The 24,305-nt window shown below is 49.1% G+C and overlaps 1 protein-coding gene across 1 annotated transcript in view; it reads left to right on the top strand.

The window, feature by feature from the left end:
- The window catches only part of pkhd1l1.1 (PKHD1 like 1, tandem duplicate 1), a 291,976-nt gene that overhangs the window by 254,720 nt on the left and 12,951 nt on the right, over positions 1-24,305 (top strand). The window contains 7 exon segments of the mRNA XM_072468659.1: positions 643-875; positions 1,523-1,690; positions 4,121-4,278; positions 12,112-12,247; positions 13,502-13,870; positions 16,006-16,157; positions 20,141-20,287. Of these exon segments, the coding sequence (XP_072324760.1) occupies positions 643-875; positions 1,523-1,690; positions 4,121-4,278; positions 12,112-12,247; positions 13,502-13,870; positions 16,006-16,157; positions 20,141-20,287 (1,363 nt within the window).

Below are 24,305 nucleotides of genomic sequence, written 5' to 3'. Positions count from 1 at the left end.
GCTGCTGTTAACCCTTCGTGGGATTTTTCCCTATATTCTCTCATGTTTCTCTCAGACCAGATATTGCCAGACTTCCATGTTTCAAATGACACATCTTTCCATATAATCAATTACAGTGTGTAGAGGTGTGCGTATAGGTGTGTGTACAGGTGTGTGTGTTGGTGTGTGGAGGTGTGTGTACAGGTGTGTGTTGGCGTGTGGAGGTGTGTGTACAAGTGTGTGCATGTTGGTGTGTGTACAGGTGTGTATGTTGGTGTGTGGAGCGGTGTGTTCTGGTGTCTGTACAGGTGCATGTAGGTGTGTATGTGGATGTGTGTGTACAGGTGTGCGTGTTGGTGTGTGTACAGGTGTGTGTACAGGTGTGTGTGTATATACGTCTGTGTACAGGTGTGCGTTTTGGTGTTTGGTGGTGCTTTGAATGCTTTGTCACTTTGTTCAGCTCCTTCAATATTGACCTTACTCCGAACACATCTCGGCTCTCCCCTAGACAGTGCTTGGCCGTCAGTGCTTCCAGCAGTTTGGGATTTGATTTTGGATTTCTGGTACCTGTGATCCAATCTGCCTTCTCCATGTCTGTAATTGACAGACTGACCTCACTTCAGCAAGTTCCCTACCTTGTTGTTTTGCCGTTTTCTTTGACAGGAAAGCGAATCCCGCTGACTGCGTGGACATGGTCTGCGATGCCAAGAAGAAGGTGCTGCTGAAAGATGTTGATGGCTCGTTCCTGGGAGCAGTGGGGGCTGTCATCCCCCAGTCTGAATATCAATGGGATGGTGACCAGCGCTATGGAATGGGCGATTATCGAATTCCCAAAACCATGCTGACATATTTAAACGGAAGCCGTATTCCAGTCTCTCAAATTGCCCCACACAAAGGTCTGAAACTGAAGCTTTTTACGGCATTTTTGATTCTCTCTCCAGGGAGTCAGGATGAGGGATTTTCCAGAATCCAAACCAAATAGATACCGGGAAAAGCGGGAATTGCGACTCTGCGCAGAGCAGTGTAGAAGGATAATTAATAGCCGTGTTCAAAATCATGAAGGGTTTTAGGGCGAATAATGGAACGCTATTTCCACTGGGAGGAGAGTTGGCAACTGGTGGGTCACAGATTTAGGGTCATTAACGGAAGGCCCAGAAGGAGACGGGGAGAATTATTTGACACGGAGTTGTTGGGATCGGGAATGCACTGTCTGAAGGAGCGGTAATTCCAACAATCAAAAGGGATTGGATAAATACTTCAAGGGTTAAAATTGGTTGGGAAATGGGGGGAAGATCAGGGCGAGAGTGGAGGGTAATTGGATAAATCTTTCAAAGAGCTGGCATGGGGATGCTGGGCCAATGGCCTTTTGTGTGCTGTCTCATTCTATGATCCCTGCATAAAGGGGGCAAGCTGCCTTATCTGTGCTGGAGTTGAAGAATGAATGAGATTGAAATGAGATGGGCTTGCCCTGGCACTACCGCACAGTTCCTTCAGGCAGATTGTTTTTACGAGTACTACATCACCATTTATTGTTTCCCCAAAGGGATTATCCGAGATTCCACCTGTATCCACATGCCTGACTGGCAAAGCTACAAATGCTTTGGGCTAAATTACGAAATGCTGGTTATAGAAAGTCTGGATCCTGACACAGAAACCAGGAGGTTATCACCAGTAGCTCTGCTCTCAGAGGGTTATGTCGACCTTATTAACGGTGTGTATTTCTTCCAAATCTGCACCAGTATTTCACAAAGTACAGAATATTTGTGCCAAAGGCGAAACGAAAGATCAGCAAAGAGTTTCGGAGAATTTATGAATGTGAATTTGTAACGAAACCTCACCCCCATGCCGCAGACAGTTTGACGTTTAATCGCTCCTGTCCCCCAACATTATTACAGACTCCCTGTTTGTTCTCTCTTTCCCCTCCTTCCCCGCCTCTGTACTTGCTTCACAACCATTACATCTCAAAACATCTTCCAATTCTGACAAAAGATCGTCGACCTGAAACATTGGGTTAGAATTCCCAGTCAGTGGCAAAACATTAGTATCCACCGCTGCCCCACACCTACAACTCTCTGTAGCATGGATTTCTGCTTTCCCAATATCAGTTTGAACCTGGCGTCAATCCAAAGGGATCTCCAGGCATCCGGTAAGAGTGATGTCATTAAACAAGATAAGAAGCCAATCACATTGAAGTATCTTCACAGACAGACATTTTGCAGATAAGCAAAATATCGCTGCAAAATAATGTCAACGTTTTTGGTCTTACACCCATCAGGACATTTGCAAGAGTATCAAATTTTAAAGGGAACAACAATTTATACTGCATTCGAACAGAGTGTTAACTGGTTGGCAAGTAAACTCTGATTGAAGAGGCATTGCCATGGAAAATACACCAGTTAACTAATAACTGACAGTTAACTGCCAAGATTTCTTTAAATTCAAACCAGGCAGTTTGACTCTGATTGGTCAAGGCATTGCCCTAGGGAATGATCCAGCGAATGGCTTTCGCGATTTTGTTTAATTGAAAAAGGTGCAATGTGTGTACATGTTCCTTCTGTCTGCAAAGAACAGGGCTCTGTGTGTTAATAATTGTAGCTTCTAGCATGCATGGATGAGCTATACTGTGAGCCCAACTGATGCTCTTAAACTGGTTGTCAGGTCATGTGAAGAATTACACTGAAACCCAATTTAAGATAGTCAGTCGGGCTCACAGTGTGGAGCATGTGTGTGACCTAGAAGCTACATATATTAATACATAGGGCCCTGTTCTTCGCAAACAGGAAGGACATGTACTCACATTGTGCCTGTTTCACCTAAACAAAATTGGTAACTGTCATTCTCTGGTTGATTACCCAGGGAAATGCTTTGACCAATCAGAGTCAAACTGCCTCGTTTCAATTTAACCAAAGCTTGACAGCTAAATGAGAATTACATTGTCATAACTGTTAACTGCGCATTTTCATGGCTGCACCTCTGGCATCAGAGTCCACTTGCCAACCAATTAGTACTCTCTTTTCTCATGCAATCTAAATGGTTTTTCCCCTAACAATTTAATATTCTTCCAAATGTCCTGCTGAGTGCAAGACAAAAAGCTTTGACAGCTTGTCTTTTTTTCAGCAAGACTCAAAGTCTGTAATACCAATCAGCTATAAGTAAAATAGGGGGCGGCATGTGGCACAGTGGTTAGCACTGGGGCTGCAGCGCTGAGGACCCGGGTTCGAATCCCGGCCCTGGGTCACTGTCCGTGTGGAGTTTGCACATTATCCCCGTGTCTGTGTGGGTCTCACCCCCACAACCCAAAGATGTGCAGGGTAGGTGGATTGACCACGCGAAATTGCCCCTTAATTGGAGAAAAAATAACAGTATTCTCTAAATTTATATATTTTTTTAAAACTATAAGTAAAATAAATACATGGGACATAACACCTGAGTAAAAGGTAAAGCATCATAAATAAATAGATTTAAAAATATCATTTTAAAGCTATGTGGAATTTATCATAAAGGAGTTTATAATAATAATCTTTATTATCACAAGTAGGCTTACATTAACGCTGCAATGAAGTTACTGTGAAAAGCCCCTAGTCGCCACATTCCAGCACCTGTTCGGATACACAGAGGGAGAATTCAGAATGTCCAATTCACCCAACAAGCACATCTTTCGGGACTTGTGGGAGGAAACCGGAGCACCCGGAGGAAACCCACGCAGACACGGGGAGAACGTGCAGACTCCGCACAGTCAGTGACCCAAGCTGGGAATCGAACCTGGAACCCTGGCGCTGTGAAGCCACAGTGCTAACCACTGTGCTACCCTGACGCCCCGTTTTTACTTTAACAAATTACATTTGTTATTTAACAAATGCAACATTGCTCTTTCAAGGCCAGGTGACGTTTTCCGGACAGCTCCAACATGGATCCACACATCAGCATTTGGTCAGGTTCCTGACACACGTTTCAATCACGTCTGTTTCCAAGGGCCCAGAGACTGGACGGTTTGGACCATGAACTGAAATAATACCAAAATATGGGTCTTACTCAATGACTGATGCTGAGTTTGAGGAGTGTGATTGACGAAAGTCCTTTGCTGGGTTTAAACTGTGTAGCTTGGCACTGTGAAATATTTAACCTACTGTTACTTTCCCAGGGCCACAGGACCATGGCTGGTGTTCTGGATACACGTGTCAGAAGAGAGTCTCCCTCTTCTATGGAATTGTGGCAACAAACAAGTCGTACGAGATATACTTCACCAGCACCAGCCCTCAGAGCCTGCGGCTAATGCTTCTTAATACTGACCACAGCAAAGTAAGGAGCTCCTGATACCGCAGCTCCGTGTTTTATACGTTATCTTCAGCCGTTTGCCTGGTTTCACCATTTTTACTTGTAGCAACGGTTTCTCACAGACCATACTGGGCGCAGGTGGGTGAGACAGCACCTGGTTTGAACCGATGGGAGTTAAAGGTCATCGTGTATGTGAGGAATAGTTGGCGTGGGGGGGGGGGGGGGGGGGAATAATGGGGGGGTGGGACAGGGGGGTGGGGGGGGGGTGGGATGGAGCGGGCAACTTCAACCTTGCCCGTCTGTTCGGAAATGAGAGGGTCTGTTGCAACATCATATATATCTTGCCCAAGCTTACTCCTGGTAAAGTCAACATGGAGCAATTCCCGTGGGATTCCCACCTGGAAAGTTGGGTTAAAAGGAGCTGCATGGAGTGAGAAGGCGGTGATTGCACGCACGAGTAAACACCTAGATGGGGAGGGTGATCTGGAGTGGCCGCATCTGAATTTCAGAGCCAAGGCCGGGGAACACACCCAGCTGAGATTCAGATTGTGAAGCCGCTGTCTTACCCCCCGTCCACAGGGAATCTCAATCTCACTTAGATATCTGGCCCTCACTCCTTTGCCTCCCTGGTGGGTTATGTTTGGTGCCCTGTGCCGTCCACTGAGACTGCCCAGGCTGCCATTCTCTCTTCACCCACTGATGGACACCCCATTATCCAGGGTTCCGTTACCACGTTGGCATCACAGGCTTTCTGGGCTGGGACGGTTTGGAATACTTGATTCCATTTGGACCTGAGTTGAAGGGGATCAAGTGTTAAGAGTGACCAATAATAAATTTGGAATCTGACCCGTCCCAATCTCCCACCCCCCCCCCGTAGATCTGGTTAAAGGTTAGGTTTGGTCATCAGGACGTTATCCAGATAATCTGATAGTCGTGTGGTGGAAACTGCAACATCCGATGGCTTAAGTTAAGATGGGAAATGCCATGAAAGTGCCAATTACAAACATGAGCAGAAAATGGGGAAACCGCACAAGAGATGATTATCAATCAGTCATAGAACATAGAACATTACAGCGCAGTACAGGCCCTTCGGCCCTCGATGTTGCGCCGACCTGTGAAACCACTCTAAAGCCCATCTACACTATTCCCTTATCGTCCATATGTCTATCCAATGACCATTTGAATGCCCTTAGTGTTGGCGAGTCCACGACTGTTGCAGGCAGGGCATTCCATGCCCTTACTACTCTCTGAGTAAAGAACCTACCTCTGACATCTGTCCTATATCTATCTCCCCTCAATTTAAAGCTATGTCCCCTCGTGCTAGACATCATCATCCGAGGAAAAAGGCTCTCACTGTCCACCCTATCCAATCCTCTGATCATCTTGTATGCCTCAATTAAGTCACCTCTTAACCATCTTCTCTCTAACAAAAACAGCCTCAAGTCCCTCAGCCTTTCCTCATAAGATCTTCCCTCCATACCAGGCAACATTCTGATAAATCGTCTCTGCACCCTTTCCAATTCTTCCACATCCTTCCTATAATGCGGCGACCAGAATTGCAAGTAATACTCCAAATGCGGCCGCACCAGAGTGTTGTATAGCTGCAAAATGACCTCATGGCTCCGAAACTCAATCCCTCTACCAATAAAAGCTAACACACCGTACGCCTTCTTAACAACCCTCTCAACCTGGGAGGCAACTTTCAGGGATCTATGTACATGGACACCGAGATCTCTCTGCTCATCCACACTGCCAAGAATCTTACCATTAGCCCAGTACTCTGCATTCCTGTTATTCCTTCCAAAATGAATCACCTCACACTTTTCTGCATTAAACTCCATTTGCCACCTCTCAGCCCAGCGCTGCAGCTTATCTATGTCCCTCTGTAACTTGTAACATCCTTTCGCACTGTCCACAACTCCACCGACTTTAGTGTCATCTGCAAATTTACAAACCCATCCTTCTACGCCCTCCTCCAGGTCATTTATAAAAATGACAAACAGCAGTGGCCCCAAAACAGAACCTTGTGGTACACCACTAGTAACTGGACTCCAGTCTGAACATTTCCCATCAACCATCACCCTTTGGCTTCTTCCAGCTAGCCAATTTCTGATCCAAACTGCTAAATCACCCTGAATCCCATGCTTCTGTATTTTCTGCAGTAGCCTACCGTGGGGAACCTTATCAAACGCTTTACTGAAATCCATATACACCACATCAACTGTTTTACCCTCATCCACCTGTTTGGTCACCTTCTCAAAGAAGTCAATAAGGTTTGTGAGGCACGACCTACCCTTCACAAAACCGTGTTGACAATCTCGAATCAAATTATTCCTTTCCAGATGATTATACATCCTATCTCTTATAAACCTTTCCAAGATTTTGCCCACAACAGAAGTAAGGCTCACTGGTCTATAGTTACCAGGGTTGTCTCTACTCCCCTTCTTGAACAAGGAGACAACATTTGCTATCCTCCTGTCTTCTGGCACTATTCCTGTTGACAAAGATGACTTGAAGATCAAAGCCAAAGGCTCAGCAATCTCCTCCCTAGCTTCCCAGAGAATCCTAGGATAAATCCCATCCGGCCCAGGGGACTTATCTATTTTCACACTTTCCAGAATTGCTAACACCTCCTCCTTATGAACCTCAAGCCGTTCTAGTCTAGTAGCCTGAATTTCAGTATTCTCCTCAACAACATTGTCTTTTTCCTGTGTGAATACTGACAAAAAATATTCGTTTAGCACCTCTCCTATCTCCTCGGACTCCACGCACAAGTTCCCACTACTGCCCTTGACTGGCCCTACTCTTACCCTAGTCATTCGTTTATTCCTGACATATCTATAGGAAGCTTTAGGGCTATCCTTGACCCTACCTGCCAAAGACTTCTCATGTCCCCTCCTGGCTCTTCTTAGCTCTCTCTTTAGGTCCTTCCTAGCTAACGTGTAACTCTCGAGCGCCCTAACTGAACCTTCATGTCTCATCTTTACATAAGACTCCTTCTTCCTCTTGACAAGTGTTTCGACTGCTTTAGTAAACCACGGTTCCCTTGCTCGACCACTTCCTCCCTATCTGACAGGTACATACTTATCAAGGACACACAGTAACTGTTCCTTGAACAAGCTCCACATTTCCATTGTGCCCATCCCCTGCAGTTTTCCTCTCCATCCGATGCATCCTAAGTCTTGCCTCATCGCATCATAATTGCCTTTCCCCCAGATATAACTCTTGCCCTGCGGTATATACCTATCCCTTTCCATCACTAAAGTAAACATAATCGAATTGTGGTTACTATCACCAAAGTGCTCACCTACCTCCAAATCTAACACCTGTCCTGGTTCATTACCCAGTACCAAATCCAATATGGCCTCGCTTCTCATTGGCCTATCTACATACTGTGTCAGGAAACCCTCCTGCACACATTGGACAAAAACGGACCCATCCAAAGTACTCAAACTATAGCGTTTCCAGTCAATATTTGGAAAGTTAAAGTCCCCCATAACAACTAACCTGTTGCTTTCGCTCCTATCCAGAATCATCTTTGCAATCCTTTCCTCTACATCTCTGGAACTTTTCGGAGGCCTATAGAAAACCCCTAACAGGGTGACCTATCCTTTCCTGTTTCTAAACTCAGCCCATACTACCTCAGTAGACGAGCCCTCATCAAACGTCCTTCCTGTCACCGTAATACTGTCCTTGACTAACAATGCCACCCCTCCCCCTCTTTTACCACCTTCCCTGAGCTGACTGAAATATCTAAACCCCGGCACCTTCAACAACCATTCCTGTCCCTGCTCTATCCATGTCTCCGAAATGGCCACAACATCCAAGTCCCAGGTACCAACCCATGCCGCAAGTTCACCCACCTTATTCCGGATACTCCTGGCATTGAAGAAGACACATTTTAAACCACCTTCCTGCCTGCCGGTACACACCTGCAACTTTGAAACCTTACTCATGACCTCACTACTCTCAACCTCCTGTATACTGGAGCTACAATTCAGGTTCCCAAGCCCCTGCTGAACTTGTTTATACCCTCCCGAAGAGCATTAGCAAATTTCCCCCCCCCCAGGATATTGGTACCCCTCTGGTCCAGGTGTAGACCATCCCGTTTGTAGAGGTCCCACCGACCCCAGAATGAGCCCCAATTATCCAGAAATCTGAAACCCTCCCTCCTGCACCATCCCTGTAGCCACGTGTTCAACTCCTCTCTCTCCCTATTCCTCATCTCGCTAGCACGTGGCACGGGTAACAACCCAGAGATAATAACTCTGTTTGTCCTAGATCTAAGTTTCCACCCTAGCTCCCTGAATTCCTGCCTTACATCCCTATCCCTTTTGCTACCTATGTCGTTGGTGCCTTTGTGGACCACGACTTGGGGCTGCTCCCCCTCCCCCTTAAGGATCCCCAAAACACGATCCGAGACATCACGCACCCTGGCACCTGGGAGGCAACACACCAACCGCGAGTCTCTCTCGTTCCCACAGAATCTCCTATCTATCCCCCTAACTATGGAGTCTCCAATGACTAATGCTCTACTCCTCTCCCCCCTGCCCTTCTAAGCAACAGGGACAGACTCTGTGCCAGAGACCTGTACCCCATGGCTTACACCTGGTAAGTCCACCCCCCCCCCAACAGTATCCAAAGCGGTATACTTGTTACTAAGGGGAACAGCCACAGGGGATCCCTGTACTGACTGCTTCCTCCCAGCCCCTCTCACCGTCACCCATCTATCTTTATTCTTCGGAGTAACTACATCCCTGAAGCTTCTATCGATGACCACCTCTGCCTCCCGAATGATCCGAAGTTCATCCAGCTCCAGCTCCAGTTCCCTAATGCGGTTTCTGAGGAGCTGGAGATGGGTGCACTTCCCACAGATGAAATCAGCAGGGACACTGACGGCGTCCCTCACCTCAAACATCCTGCAGGAGGAACATTGCACTACCTTCCCTGCCATCCCCTCCTAGATAAAAAAAGAAAAAGAAAGAAAGAGCTTAATCAGTAAGGGAGCAGGCACCACAGTGATAGTACAGGAATATTATACAGGTAGATTCATGGAAACAATTGTGGCTTTAATGGTGGATTCTGAAATAGACTTTTGCTCGTGTTGAATTTTTAATTAACCTTGTTATATTTCTGCAAACAGTGATTGAGGGGTTAAAAACTGAGAGAATAACTATTGTACATCAAGATGCAAAGTGTTTGTAAAGGATGAAGGTGAATCTGAGTTAACCCATCACAGAATTCACCGTCCATCCACACGGCGTTGGTCAGGATCGCCGGGCCCTCAAAGTGGTCAACATTCAATGAAGGTTTTTTCGGAGTGCTGCTGATGTTGAAATGTACGAAACACCACAGCCAGTTTGTGTAAAGCAAGTTCTCACAAACAGCAATGCGATAACATGTTTTTACAATGATCATTGAGGGATGATGTTCATTCAGGAACCAAAGAGAATGGCCCTGCTCCTCCCCCACATAGTGACACCCACACACCCAAGTAGGCCTCAGTTTAACATCTCATCTGAAAGATGGTACCTCTGACAGTGCAGCACTCCCTCAGTACTGACCCTCTGACAGTGCAGCACTCCCTCAGTACTGACCCTCTGACAGTGCGGCACTCCCTCAGTACTGACCCTCTGATAGTGCAGCACTCCCTCAGTACTGACCCTCTGACAGTGCAGCACTCCCTCAGTGCTGACCCTCTGACAGTGCGGCACTCCCTCAGTACTGACCCTCTGACAGTGCGGCACTCCCTCAGTACTGATCCTCTGACAGTGCGGCACTCCCTCAGTACTGACCCTCTGACAGTGCGGCACTCCCTCAGTGCTGACCCTCTGACAGTGCGGCACTCCCTCAGTACTGACCCTCTGACAGTGCGGCACTCCCTCAGTGCTGACCCTCTGACAGTGCGGCACTCCCTCAGTACTGACCCTCTGACAGTGCGGCACTCCCTCAGTACTGATCCTCTGACAATGCGGCACTCCCTCAGTACTGACCCTCTGACAGTGCGGCACTCCCTCAGTGCTGACCCTCTGACAGTGCGGCACTCCCTCAGTACTGACCCTCTGACAGTGCGGCACTCCCTCAGTGCTGACCCTCTGACAGTGCGGCACTCCCTCAGTACTGACCCTCTGACAGTGCGGCACTCCCTCAGTGCTGACCCTCTGACAGTGCGGCACTCCCTCAGTACTGATCCTCTGACAGTGCGGCACTCCCTCAGTACTGACCCTCTGACAGTGCAGCACTCCCTCAGTACTGACCCTCTGACAGTGCGGCACTCCCTCAGTACTGACCCTCTGACAGTGCAGCGCTCCCTCAGTACTGACCCTCTGACAGTGCAGCACTCCCTCAGTACGGACACTCTGACAGTGCGGCACTCCCTCAGTACTGACCCTCTGACAGTTCGGCGCTCCCTCAATACTGACCCTCTGACAGTGCGGCACTCCCTCAGTACTGACCCTCTGACAGTGCGGCGCTCCCTCAGTACTGACCCTCTGACAGTGCAGCACTCCCTCAGTACTGACCCTCAGACAGTGCGGCGCTCCCTCAGTACTGACCCTCTGACAGTGCAGCACTCCCTCAGTACTGACCCTCTGACAGTGCAGTACTCCCTCAGTACTGACCCTCTGACAGTGCAGCACTCCCTCAGTACTGACCCTCCGACAATGCAGCACTCCCTCAGTACTGACCCTCCGACAGTGCAGCACTCTCAGTACTGACCTTCTCACAGTTCGGCACTCCCTCAGTACTGACCCTCTGACAGTGCAGCACTCCCTCAGTACTGACCCTCTGACAGTGCGGCACTCCCTCTGTACTGACCCTCTCGACAGTGCGGCACTCCCTCAGTACTGCCCCTCCGACAGTGCAGCACTCTCAGTACTGACCTTCTCACAGTGCGGCACACCCTCAGTACTGACCCTCTGACAGTGCAGCACTCCCTCAGTACTGACTCTCTGACAGTGCGGCACTCCCTCAGTACTGACCCTCCGACAGTGCAGCACTCTCAGTACTGACCTTCTCACAGTGCGGCACTCCCTCAGTACTGACCCTCTGACAGTGCGGCACTCCCTCAGTACTGACACTCTCACAGTGCGGCACTCCTTCAGTACTGACCCTCTGACAGTGCGGCACTCCCTCAGTACTGACCCTCTGACAGTGCGGCACTCCCTCAGTACTGACCCTCCGACAGTGCAGCACTCTCAGTACTGACCTTCTCACAGTGCGGCACTCCCTCAGTACTGACCCTCTGACAGTGCGGCACTCCCTCAGTACTGACACTCTCACAGTGCGGCACTCCTTCAGTACTGACCCTCTGACAGTGCGGCACTCCCTCAGTACTGACCCTCTGACAGTGCGGCACTCCCTCAGTACTGACCCTCTGACAGTGCAGCACTCCCTCGTACTGATAGTGGTGAAATCATTGATGAATAATAATGGGAAATGCCTGGTAGCCAATCTCTGCTTGTTTTACTGCCACTTTATTTTATCAATGGCGATGAAAATCTGCTGCTTGTAAAATGGCCGCTGATTGTGTAAGTGTCCATTTGGTCCAACCAGCAAAGATCTATTTCACCCCATGGGAGTAATAATAATATTAAAATCTTTATTGTCACAAGTAGGCTCACATTAACACTGCAATGAAGTTTGATCACCTGCCGGTCACATGTCATCCTGCCGCTTGGTATTGAGTTTTGGGTGTCACTGCACCTGTGAAGCACTTTGGGACATTTTGGAAACTGACGGTGCTATATAAATGTAATTAGTTCTTAGTGTTTCTGTGGATGGGTTTATTGGCTGGAACACTGCCAGGAATATGAAAATAAAAAAATCTGAAACTAACAGCCCTTTTCTTTGAACAAGGCTGTGCGTTTGGCGATATATTATTCCACATCGCAACGCCTGGAGGTGTATGTGAACAATAACTTTGTCGCTCCTACCAATGTGGAATGGGATGTTGATCACAGTGACTTCACACTGAAAGGCCCAACCTATGAAGGTAAACTAACGTCAACATCGTTTCTTTGAAATAATTGCCCGGATTTCACAATAACTCCGCCAGACTCCTCAGCAAGTGAGAAATAAAAGAAATGTGTGTCCTGGACTGTCACATACCAGGCAGAAACAATCGACCGTACCCAAGTGCTTATATCCTACAGGAACCTCCACCCACGCCTTCTTCGTCTAACCCCGTCCCCATAACCTCGATTCCTCTCTCTGTTTATTCAGCTTATTCGCGCCGGATCAGAGAATTGCCGGGGCGGGGGGGCACGAATCCTGCGACGCCGACCCGCCAATTCTCCGGCGGTGCGGTCGCTGCAGTGGCAGTAGCGACCCCCCCCCCCCCCCCCCCCCCCCCCCCCCCCCGTCAATTCTCCCCGTGCGATGGGCCGAGTGCCCGCCGATTTCGGCTAAGTTCTGCCGGCGTCGTTCTCGTGTAGTCCTACCAGGCGGGACCTCGCCGTTCTGGCTGCGGGGCCCATCCTGGTGGGGGGGGGGGCGGGGGATCCGACCCCGGGGGGGGGGGCTCCATTGTGGCCTGGCCCGCGATCGGGGCCTACTGATCGGCGGACGGGCTAGTTCTCATGGGGGGCCTATGTTCCTCTGTGTTAGACCATTGTAGGTCTCCGCCACGTTGCGTCGGGTCGGCGCGGAGAAGGAAACCCACACTCATGCCCGAACTTGCGCCGCCCATGCTGGCACCTTTATCGGTGGCTGGAGCTGCGTAAAGCACTCCAGTGCCGTGCTAGCCCCCTGTGCGGCGCAGCATCACTGCTCCCAGCGGCCCGCTGACGCCAGCGTAAAACGCTTGGGCATTTATAACGCCGTCAACACTCTCCCGCTGGATCGGAGAATCCCGCCTATTTTCTCTACATCTGTCTCATCAAACCCTTCCATAATCTGAAAGATTCTCTGTCAGATAACTTGGGCCGTCCCTTTCTTGGAGGAAGGAACGTCAGTCTTTCCTGCCGGGTATAACCTCTCAGTTCTGAAATTATTTAACTTTTGTGCAGCTTCTACAATGTCCTGCCCATTTGGTAACGTGGTGGCCAGAATTGTTCACAGTGCTCCAAGTGTGATATGACCAAGAAACCATGGCCGAGATTCTCCGCCGGCGGGATTCTCCGTTACGCCGGCGCCCAGGGTTTTCCCGGCGGCGTGGGGCTGCCCCACAATGGGAACCTCATTGACCGGCCCATATTCATATAAAACCTGGTTGTTTTCCTTGATGCATTTTATTCTATCTTCACAGGAGAATTCATTCCCAAGTTGGACTCCCCTGTCACTGGAGCAAATTACTTTGACAGAACATACCAGATGCTTAATGTTCTCGTGAGAGGATCGACTCCAATTGAGATCCACACATCTCCCGTCCTCCACATCTCCTTTAATCTACCCGCGATGACAGTGGATGAATTCTACGGTCCCAATTTAGTGCAGAATCTCGCCCTGTTCCTAAATGTGCCTCCGAATAAAATCCGTGTAACTAATATTGTGCGGGAGACAGGACATCGCAGGAAGCGTGCTACAGGGATTACTGTCGAAGTAGAAATTGGAGAACCTCCAATGGAGCAATTGTCCTCCAGCAGAAATAACTCGACCAACTCCACCTCTACTGAAGGTAAACGGGGGCTTTGAACATCTGCAGCTCAACATCAGGATAGAAGTATGTGTAATTCTAGAGAATGAGGTTTCAGCTAATATGTTAGTGTCCAGGTTGAACGCCAGTACGAGCATCCCAAACGTTGAGAGTTCAAAGCCCAGCAGAGCTTGGTATGAAATTGAATTGAAGAAATCTGGGCCAGCACTGGGAAAGTAACCACAGCAAACTATAGTATCGTCATCAAAACTCAACTGGGTCACTAATGCTCTTCAGGGAAGGAAACCTGCCCTTCACAAGCCAGTGCTCCAGTCCCACAATAAGGGGATGATGGATCATCATCTGAAATGACACAATGATGACTGAATCATTGGAATTTCCCTGTCCGGCCCCACCACATGGATAGTGGTTCAGGAAAGCGGCCCACCACCACCTTTTTGAGGGCAATTAACGATGGACAATAAATGCTCGTATGCTGCGATCAAATATTTTACAAGATATTTAACTATTGCCTTTAAATGTTAATGAATTCCCGCTACAGCAGGTACATTGTTCGAACAGGAAAAAGCCCATTCGGTCGAAGCTGGTCGTATTCTTCATAAAAGCATGGAACCCGAATCTTGTGTTCCCACTGTGTTCCCATACTCCTTTATCCCCTTTCCTTCGGTCACCTTTCAAATATATTTTTACCTGGTTCTTTCACATAATCCAGTACAGGTTCCACTCAGTCAAACCCTCTGTAATAAATGTTCCTATGGCTTTCAAATCTCATTTCTTTATCATTTAATCTTCATATCTATTTCTCCTCATTCTAAATCCCCTTGATCACTGGAAGCAATTGGTTTCTTTCTACCTTGTTCCAACCCTTCATATTTTACAAGAGCTCTGTCAATTTTTTTAAAATCCATTTACAGGATGTAGGAGTCGCTGGTTGGGGAAGCATTTATTGCCCATCCCTAATTGCCCTTTGAACCCCCTGCAATGCATGTGGTGTAGGTACACCCACTGTGCTGTTAGGGAGGGAGTTCCAGGATTTTGCCCCAGTGACAGTGAAGGAACAGCCGATATATTTCCCAGTCAGGGTGGTGAGTGAGTTGGAGGGGAACCTCCAGGTGGTGGGGTTCCCAGGTATCTGCTGCTCTTGTCCTTCTAGGTGGGAGTGGTCGTGGGTTTGGAAGGTGCTGCCTAAGGAACCTTGGTGAGTTACTGTAGTGCATCTTGTAGATGGTACACACGGCTGCTACTGTGCGTCGGTGGTGGAGGGAGTGAATGTTTGTGGCTGTGACTGTCTTTTAAATTTCTCTATTCCAACGAAAAGAGCCCTGATATTTTTTAAACAGTCAGACAAGAGATGAGACCATTAAAAGATGTGAACAGATTCTGTGATTTATTCACCGTGTCTTCATATCCCTTTGATATTCTTAACCAATTAAAATCTAGCAATCTCTGTTTAGAAAAATCCCAAGACATTTTCAGTATCCACAGCTTTTTGTGGGACTGGAAGAATTCCAGTTTTTCATTCCCGCTCTGTGTGAGGAAAAGCTTCCTGATATCACCCGGAACAGCCTGGCTCCGATTATAAGGCTATTCCCCCTTGTTCTGGATTCCCCCCAGGACAACCACTCGATTAGGATATGGAATCAACTCATCCTCCAGCAAAGTCTCCAGGTGTATTCCCGATATTGCACCATAGCCTCAACAAGGAACCTGGAAAATCTGAAAAAGCGGGGACCATTGATCCCCTGTCCGCCGTTACACCATTCAATCTGATTTGTATCCATTTTTCCACCTTCCTTCCTTGTACCCAACTATAATCTACCATCTCAGTCAACTTTCAATTGTACCTCCCAGAATTCGCTCTCTTTTGAGGGAGTGAGCTCCAGATCTGCACTCCCCTTGGTATGAACAAGTCTATTTAACCATTTCAACACAGGTTTAGCTGATCTTTCACTGAAATTAGGGGAGCTGTTTGGAAGATGATATTTTCCCCTCCCCTCTCTCCACCTGTGCCTCGTGGTGATGGGGTAGGCGACTGAGTAAATAATGGTTCACTGGAACCCAGTTATAAAGTTCTGAGCCAACCTTGCTGAATGTTAGTGATTTAGGAAGATGTTGGTCCATTGATAAAGGATTTCTGTTATTCTCACATTGTCCAGGCAAGCTGCAGTTCTCCGATCTGAAAGAATTTGCCAGCAATCTTGGCGAGGCCATGCTGACTGGGAACCTCAGTGTTTCCCTGGGCTTCGCTGTCTCCGCCCTGGATATCACCAGCCCAGTCCCACCTCCAGGTGACGCCGAGTGGGCCCAGGTACTGTCTTATGTCTGTATTTCATCCCATTCAGCACTATACCCTCCCCAGTACAAACCAGGTGGAGGGGGGACTGTGATTGAACAACAATAAATGCAGAGAATAGAGAGCACAAAAACAGGCCGTTTGTCCCAGATACCCAGTGCTGCTGTTTATACAACACAAACTCCTCCTCCAATTCTCAGCCATTGGCATCTCCTTCTATCCCCTTTTCCTCTTGCGTCATCAGTGATTAAAAAACCATTTACATCAATCCATTCCTTACAAAACAAAAATAAGATCCTGCAGATGCTAGATATCTGACATAAAAACAGGCATGTGGGTGCAGCGAGTAATTAGTAAAGTAGAAAGTTATTGTTTATTGTGAGCGGACTTTATCACAAAAGTAGGGAGATTGTGCTTCATTTATTCATGATGTGGAGATGCCAGCGTTGGACTGGGGTGGGCACAATAAGACGTCTGACAACACCTGGTTAAAGTCCAACAGGTTTGTTTGGAATCACTAGCTTTCGGAGCACTGCCTGAGTCACTCACCTGAGGAAGGAGCTGTGCTCCGAAAGCTTGTGATTGTAAACAATCTGTTGGACTTTAACCTGGTGTTGTCAGACTTCTTACTCATTTACACAGGCCATTGGTGAGACCACATCTGGAGTATTGTGTACTGTATTGGTCACCTTACTTAAGGAAGGATGTAAATGTGTTGGAAGCAGTTCAGAGAAGGTTTACCAGACTAATACCAGGAATGGGTGGGTTGTCTTCTGAGGAAAGGTTGGACAGGCTAGGCTTGTATCCACTTGAGTCCGCATGAGTTTCAAAGAGTAAGAGGCAACTTGATTGAAACCTTGACGATCCTGAGGGCTGTTGACAGGGTGGACGTGGAGAGGATGTTTCCTCTTGTGGGAGAATCCGGAACTCGGGGTCACTGTTTAAAAATAAGGGGTCATTAAGGCAGAGGTGAGGAGAATTGTTTCTGAAGGTTGTGAGTCTCTAGAATTATTTTACTCAAAGGCGGTGGAAGCAGAATATTTGAATATTTCTAAGGCAGAGCTGGATTGATTCTTGATTAACGAGGGGGTGAAAGATTATCGGGGGGTGGGCAGGAATGTGGGGTCGAGGTTACAATCAGATCAGCTGTGACCTTATTGAATGGCGGCGCAGACTCGAGGGGCCGAGTGGCCTAATCCTAGTTTGTATGAAACATTCAGGCCGCATTTGTGGACAAGGAAAACGAGAATTAATGTTTCAGGTCAATGACCTTCATTCCTTCCAGACATTTAACAGAGCAGCATTCACATTTAATTATTATTCCAATCGCCTTCATCATCAGCCTCAAAGACTAACTCGATATTATTCCAATCGCCTTCATCATCAGCCTCAAAGACTAACTCGATATTATTCCAATCGCCTTCATCATCAGCCTCAAAGACTAACTCGATATTCTGACGGGAAAGGAGCAGTCATCCCAGTTATTGGAGTTGGTGTTTGCTTTTGTCAAGAAGAGAATGAAGGACAATTGCCAGATCTGGTGGCTGAAGATGTGAGGATGTGTATCAGCAACTCTGGGTTCTGAGTGGGGAAAGGTAGCACTTGCTTGATTCAGAGGGACTAGCCTTCTCAGTGTTAAATCGAGGGGGTGGGACTACCTGCCCATTAACCCCGCCTCCCTCTGGATTAGAATGATCCCCTGTGTCTTCCAGTATCTGGAAATAAAGAGCTTTGGCTCGAATCATGATAGTTTCCAAGTCTGATCCCTAAGTGTAAGAATTTGATGTTCTATCCTTTGCAAACTTTAGTGATAAAGTAGGTGTGGTTCCGACCCAAAATTCATGTCTATGAGCTCAGCAAAATTAGCAATTAGGAGAAAGTCCACCCTTCATGTTGGGGGAGCGATGTTGGGAAGATTTGGTTTAGCCAGGCCTGTGGGAGGTTTGATTACAGCCCCGTCTCTCCTGTCATTGGTGCTTTTTATATGTTTACTCAAAGAGAAAAAAAGGAAAGTTAGGTTTCTTTTATTTTGATAAAAAATGTATTTTCCAGGGGATTTGTTGGGATGGGGGTAACTTTGGCCTGTTGGATGGGGATGAATGCTCAAGGGTGGGTTCTGTTTTGGAAATGAATCACTGACTCATCAGGACACGGGTGACCAATGTGTGCAGTCGGTTTCATAGCAACAATATGACTAAAGAGAAGGCTCCGCCCACTCACATCACAAACTCGATCTACCAGGTTAGTCCACCGAGATCTCAAAGCAGTTGTGGAGACGTTTAGGTGGATGTGATTCTCAGATATCGCGGGCATTCTGAAACGTTCTGGCTGTTTTTCAAACAATTGCTTGAATTTCTCAAATGGTAAACAAGCCTTCTCCAAATCTCACGGGTAAAATGAGCCTTTGTAACAGATATAACTGCAAAGAACAAGCCTGCGCTGATCATGCTGCCTAAACTAAAACCTTCTACACTTCCAGGGTCCGTATGCCTGTGTCCCATCCTTATCATAGAATTTACAGTGCAGAAGGAGGCCATTCGGCCCATCGAGTCTGCACCAGCTCTTGGAAAGAGCACCCTACCCAAGGTCAACACCTCCACCCTATCCCCATAACCCAGTAACCCCACCCAGCACTAAGGGCAATTTTGGACACTAAGGGCAATTTATCATGGCTAATCCACCTAACCTGCACATCTTTGGACTGTGGGAGGAAACCGGAGCACCCGGAGGAAACCCATGCAGACACGGGGAGAACGTGCAGACTCCGCACAGTCAGTGACCCAAGCTAGGAATCGAATCTGGGACCCTGGAGCTGTGAAGCAATTGTGCTATCCTATTCATGCATTCGTCAAGACGCCCCTTAAACGTCACTATCGTCCCTACTTCAACCACCTCCTCCAACAGCGAGTTCCAGGCACCCACTACCCTTTGTATAAAAACACTTCCCTCGCACCTTAAACCTATGTCCTGTAGTAATTGACTTTTCCCCCCCTGGGAAAAAGCTTCTGACTATCCACTGTCCATGCCCCTCTATGTGATGGGCTGATGGCTGGTCAAACAAGGTTGTCCCAAATGACAATGGTTCTTGAATGGATCATCCTGGCTGGATGGATCATACCAGGACATCCTGTGTATTCCCACTAACGAGGTTAAGTCTGAATGGGACATGGTAACTCCACCAGTGAACGTATCCCTCTGACTCTGCAGATAGCAGTCTTTTCCCTCAGTCTGCTTAATCCCAAAATTGCCTTCAAATCCTGGACCCCATTTCGGGACCCAAGTTCCTAATATCTCCCTATCCTGACAATAGCTACAACTGTGATCAATTGATTAGTTTTCTTGGTAAACTCTAACGTTCCGTCCTGTGTCTCTCAGCTCACGACGAAAATTCTCATTCATGCTTTATTGCCATGGACACGACTATTCCAGAATATTCCTGGCTGCTCTTCCACTTTCTACCCTCCGTAACCGTGAGGTGATCCAAAACGCTGCTGCTCGTGTCTGAACTCATTCAGTCCCCTTCACCCCTCTCCCCTGCGCTCGGTGACCTACAACGGTTCAGCAACATTCTGATTTTAAAACTTTCCTCCTTGTTTTCAAATGACCTCATCCCTTCCGATCTCTGTGATCTCCTCCAACCCCCCAACCTTCCGTGATCTCTGCTCACTCCTATCCCACCCCCTTGGGAATCCACTAATACCCATCACTCCAGCATTGGCGGCCGTGCCTTCAGCTGCCCTAAGCTCTGGAATTCCCCCCCCCCCTAAACTTCTCCACCTCTCCCCTCACTCTCCTCTAAGATGCTCCTTAAACTGGTCTCTTTGGCCAAGCGTTTGGTCAGCTGACCCTGCAGTGAATACTGGCCTCGCCTCTAACACCCACAAAGAAAACTCCTTTTGTGGTTCAGTGTCAAATTTTGTTGACGGCCTCTGTGAAGCTTGGGCCCCTGTACTACGTTAAAGGCTCTACATAAATATAAGTTGTTGTTGTTTCTGTAGATGGCTTCACAACCGGTGCTGAGTAAAGCAGTGAGCAGTAACTACATGGCCACTCTGACTGCCCTGATCGTGGTGAAGGAGCCGATTGCTGGACAGGCCGGTCAGTTGTTGATGCAGCAGCCCAGTGTGATGGCCGTGGGTGATGAGGTCAGTTATGCTTCAATTGCCTGAAATTGTCCAGAGGACTGAATTTTGTGGATGGTGGGGTCTCGCTTCTCGTCATCTAAAGAGCCAGTGGGGAACAGGCCGTCCAACGGGGCCGAGTGCCCCCGTAGGCATTTCACCCTTAATGAGCGCTAAGTCGCTGCAGGTGGGACCTCCACCCCGCACCGGGGTGGGGGGGGGGATTCCCTGCCTTACAGAGCAGCCCGCCGGCCAATCAGCTCCCAGTCCCTTCAGCACTGCGGTGGATAGAACAGGAACTGTGGGAACTGAGACCGGGTCACGGTCAGTTCACGGGGCCGAGGGCGGGAAGGATAGACTGAGGGGGGCGCGGAAGGGGTGTGGATGTGGGAGGGGGGGGCTACTTCAGAAGGGGGTTTCTGATGGAGATGCCCACCCCCTTCCTTCCTGAGATGTAAGTTTTGATTTTCAGCATTTCCCTATGAAGGTTGGTTGGGTTGGGGTGGGGGATTGGGGTAGGGGTGGGGGTGGGGGTAGGGGTGGGGGTGGGGGCTGGTATTGGGGTGGGGTTTGGTGTGGGGGTGGGGGCAAGGGATTGGTGTGGGGGTGGGGGTGGGGGATTGGTGCTGGGCTGGGGATGGGGGTAGGGGTGGGCGCAAGGGATTGGTGTGGGGTGGGGGTGGGGGTGGGGATGGGGGATTCGTGTGGGGGCGGGGGATTGAGGTGAGGGTGGGGACGGGGGATTGGGGTGAGGTTGGAGGGTGAGCTGGGGGTGCGGGGTGGGGTGCGGTGGGGGATTGGGGGCGGTGGATTGGGGTGGGGTGGGGGTGGGGTGAGGGTGGGGGTGGGATCTGGGTGGAGGGTGAGGTGGGGGGGTGGGGGTGGGGGCGAGGGATTGGTGTGGGGTGGGGGTGGGGGTGGGGATGGGGGATTCGTGTGGGGGAGGGGGATTGAGGTGAGGGTGGGGGGTGGGAATGGGTGAGGGTGGGAGGTGGGGTGGGGGATTGGGGAGGGGGTGGGGACGGGGGATTGGGGTGAGGTTGGGGGTGAGCTGGGGGTGCGGGGTGGGGTGCAGTGGGGGATTGGGGTGGGGGGGGGGGTGGGGGCAGGGGGGGAGGCCACCCACACTGCTCCCAAATGCTGGCTGGGTTGTGGTCTGGGAAGATCTGATTGCCTCTCAGACACAGTCAGCGGGCAGCTGAGGGACTGGACAAAGGAAGACAAATCTTAAAAAGTATTCTAGAACATAGAACATTACAGCGCAGTACAGGCCCTTCGGCCCTCGATGTTGCGCCGACCTGTGAAACCACTCTAAAGCCCATCTACACTATTCCCTTATCGTCCATATGTCGATCCAATGACCATTTAAATGCCCTTAGTGTTGGCGAGTCCACTACTGTTGCAGGCAGGGCATTCCACACCCTTACTACTGAGTAAAGAACCTACCTCTGACATCTGTCTTATATCTATCTCCCCTCAATTTATAGCTATGTCCCCTCGTGCTAGACATCACCATCCGAGGAAAAAGGCTCTCACTGTCCACCCTATCTAATCCTCTGATCATCTTGTATGCCTCAATTAAGTCACCTCTTAGCCTTCTCTCTAACGAAAACAGCCTCAAGTCCCTCAGCCTTTCCTCATAAGATCTTCCCTCCATACCAGGCAACATTCTGGTAAATCTCCTCTGCACCCTTTCCAATGTTTCCACATCCTTCGTATAATACAGCGACCAGAATTGCACGCAATACTCCAAATGCGTCCGCACCAGAGTTTTGTACAGCTGCAACATGACCTCATGGCTCCGAAACTCAATCCCTCTACCAATAAATGCTAACACACTGTACGCCTTCTTAACAACCCTCTCAACCTGGGTGGCAACTTTCAGGGATCTATGTACATGGACACCGAGATCTCTCTGCTCATCCACACTGCCAAGAATCTTACCATTAGCCCAGTACTCTGTATTCCTGTTATTCCTTCCAAAATGAATCACCTCACACTTTTCTGCATTAAACTCCATTTGCCACCTCTCAGCCCAGCGCTGCAGCTTATCTATGTCTCTCTGTAACTTGTAACATCCTTCCGCACTGTCCACAACTCCACTGACTTTAGTGTCATCTGCAAATTTACTCACTCATCCTTCTACGCCCTCCTCCAGGTCATTTATAAAAATGACAAACAGCAGTGGCCCCAAAACAGAACCTTGTGGGACACCACTAGTAACTGGACTCCAGTCTGAATATTTCCCACCAACCACCAGCCTTTGTCTTCTTCCAGCTAGCCAATTTCTGATCCAAACTGCTAAATCACCCTGAATCCCATGCCTCCGCATTTTCTGCAGTAGCCTACCTTGGGGAACCTTATCAAATGCTTTACTGAAATCCATATACACCAAATCAACTGTTTTACCCTCATCCACCTGTTTGGCCACCTTCTCAAAGAACTCAATAAGGTTTGTGAGGCACGACCTACCCTTCACAAAACCCTGTCGACTATCTCTAATCAAATTATTCCTTTCCAGATGATTATACATCCTATCTCTTATAAACCTTTCCAAGATTTTGCCCACGACAGAAGTAAGGCTCACTGGTCTATAGTTACCTGGGTTGTCTCTACTCCCCTTCTTGAACAAGGGGACAACATTTGCTATCCTCCAGTCTTCTGGCATTATTCCTGTAGACAATGATGACATAAAGATCAAAGCCAAAGGCTCAGCAATCTCCTCCCTAGCTTCCCAGAGAATCCTAGGATAAATCCCATCCGGCCCAGAGGACTTATCTATTTTCACACTTTCCAGAATTGCTAACACATCCTCCTTATGAATCTCAAGCCCTTCTAGTCTAGTCGCCTGTATCTCAGTATTCTCCTCGACAACATTGTCTTTTTCCTGTGAATACTGATGAAAAATATTCATTTAGCACCTTTCCTATCTCCTCAGACTCCAAGCACAACTTCCCACTACTGTCCTTGACTGGCTCTACTCTTACCCTAGACATTTGTTTATTCCTGACATATCTATAGAAAGCTCCGGTAAATTGCGCTCTGGGACACTGCGTTCTGGGACACTGCGTACTGGGACACTGCGCTCTGGGATACTGTGCTCTGGGACTCTGCGTTTGGGGATACTGCACTCTGGGGCACTGCGCTCTGGTAAACTGCAATCTGGGACACTGCACTCTGGGACACTGCATTCTGGGACACTGCGCTCTGGGACACTGCACTCTGGGACACTGCGCTCTGGGACACTGCGCTCTGGGACACTGCGTGCTGGGACACTGCGCTCTGGGACACTGCGTGCTGGGGCACTGCGCTCTGGTAAACTGCGCTCTGGTAAACTGCGCTCTGGGACACTGCGCTCTGGGACACTGCGTTCTGGGACACTGCGCTCTGGGACACTGCGCTTTGGGAAACTGCATGCTGGGGCACTGCGATCTGGTAAACTGCGCTCTGGGACACTGCGTTCTGGGACACTGCGTGCTGGGGCACTGCGCTCTGGTAAACTGCGCTCTGGGACACTGCACTCTGGCACACTGCGCTCTGGTACACAGCGCTCTGGGATACTGCACTCTGGGACACTGCGCTCTGGGACACTGCGCTCTGGGACACTGCACTCTGGGACACTGCATTTGGGGCACTGCGCTCTGGGAAACTGCGCTCTGGGAAACTGCGCTCTGGGACACTGCGCTCTGGGACACTGCGCTCTGGGACACTGCGCTCTGGGACACTGCGCTCTAGGGCACTGCTCTCTGGGACACTGCGCTCTGGTACACTGCGCTCTGGGACACTGCGCTCTGGGACACTGCACTCTGGGACACTGCGCTTGGGGACACTGCGCTCTGGGACACTGCGCTCTGGGACACTGTGCTCTGGGACACTGTGCTTTGGGACACTGTGCTCTGGGACACTGCGCTCTGAGAAACTGCGCTCTGGGACACTGCGTTTGGGAAACTGCATGCTGGGGCACTGCGATCTGGTAAACTGCGCTCTGGGACACTGCGTTCTGGGACACTGCGTGCTGGGGCACTGCGCTCTGGTAAACTGC

The sequence above is a fragment of the Scyliorhinus torazame genome, chromosome 11 (assembly GCF_047496885.1).
Source record: "Scyliorhinus torazame isolate Kashiwa2021f chromosome 11, sScyTor2.1, whole genome shotgun sequence".
Taxonomy (NCBI): domain Eukaryota; kingdom Metazoa; phylum Chordata; class Chondrichthyes; order Carcharhiniformes; family Scyliorhinidae; genus Scyliorhinus; species Scyliorhinus torazame.
The sequence above is the reverse complement of the archived record's forward strand: the minus strand, read 5'-3'. Positions and strand labels throughout refer to the sequence as shown.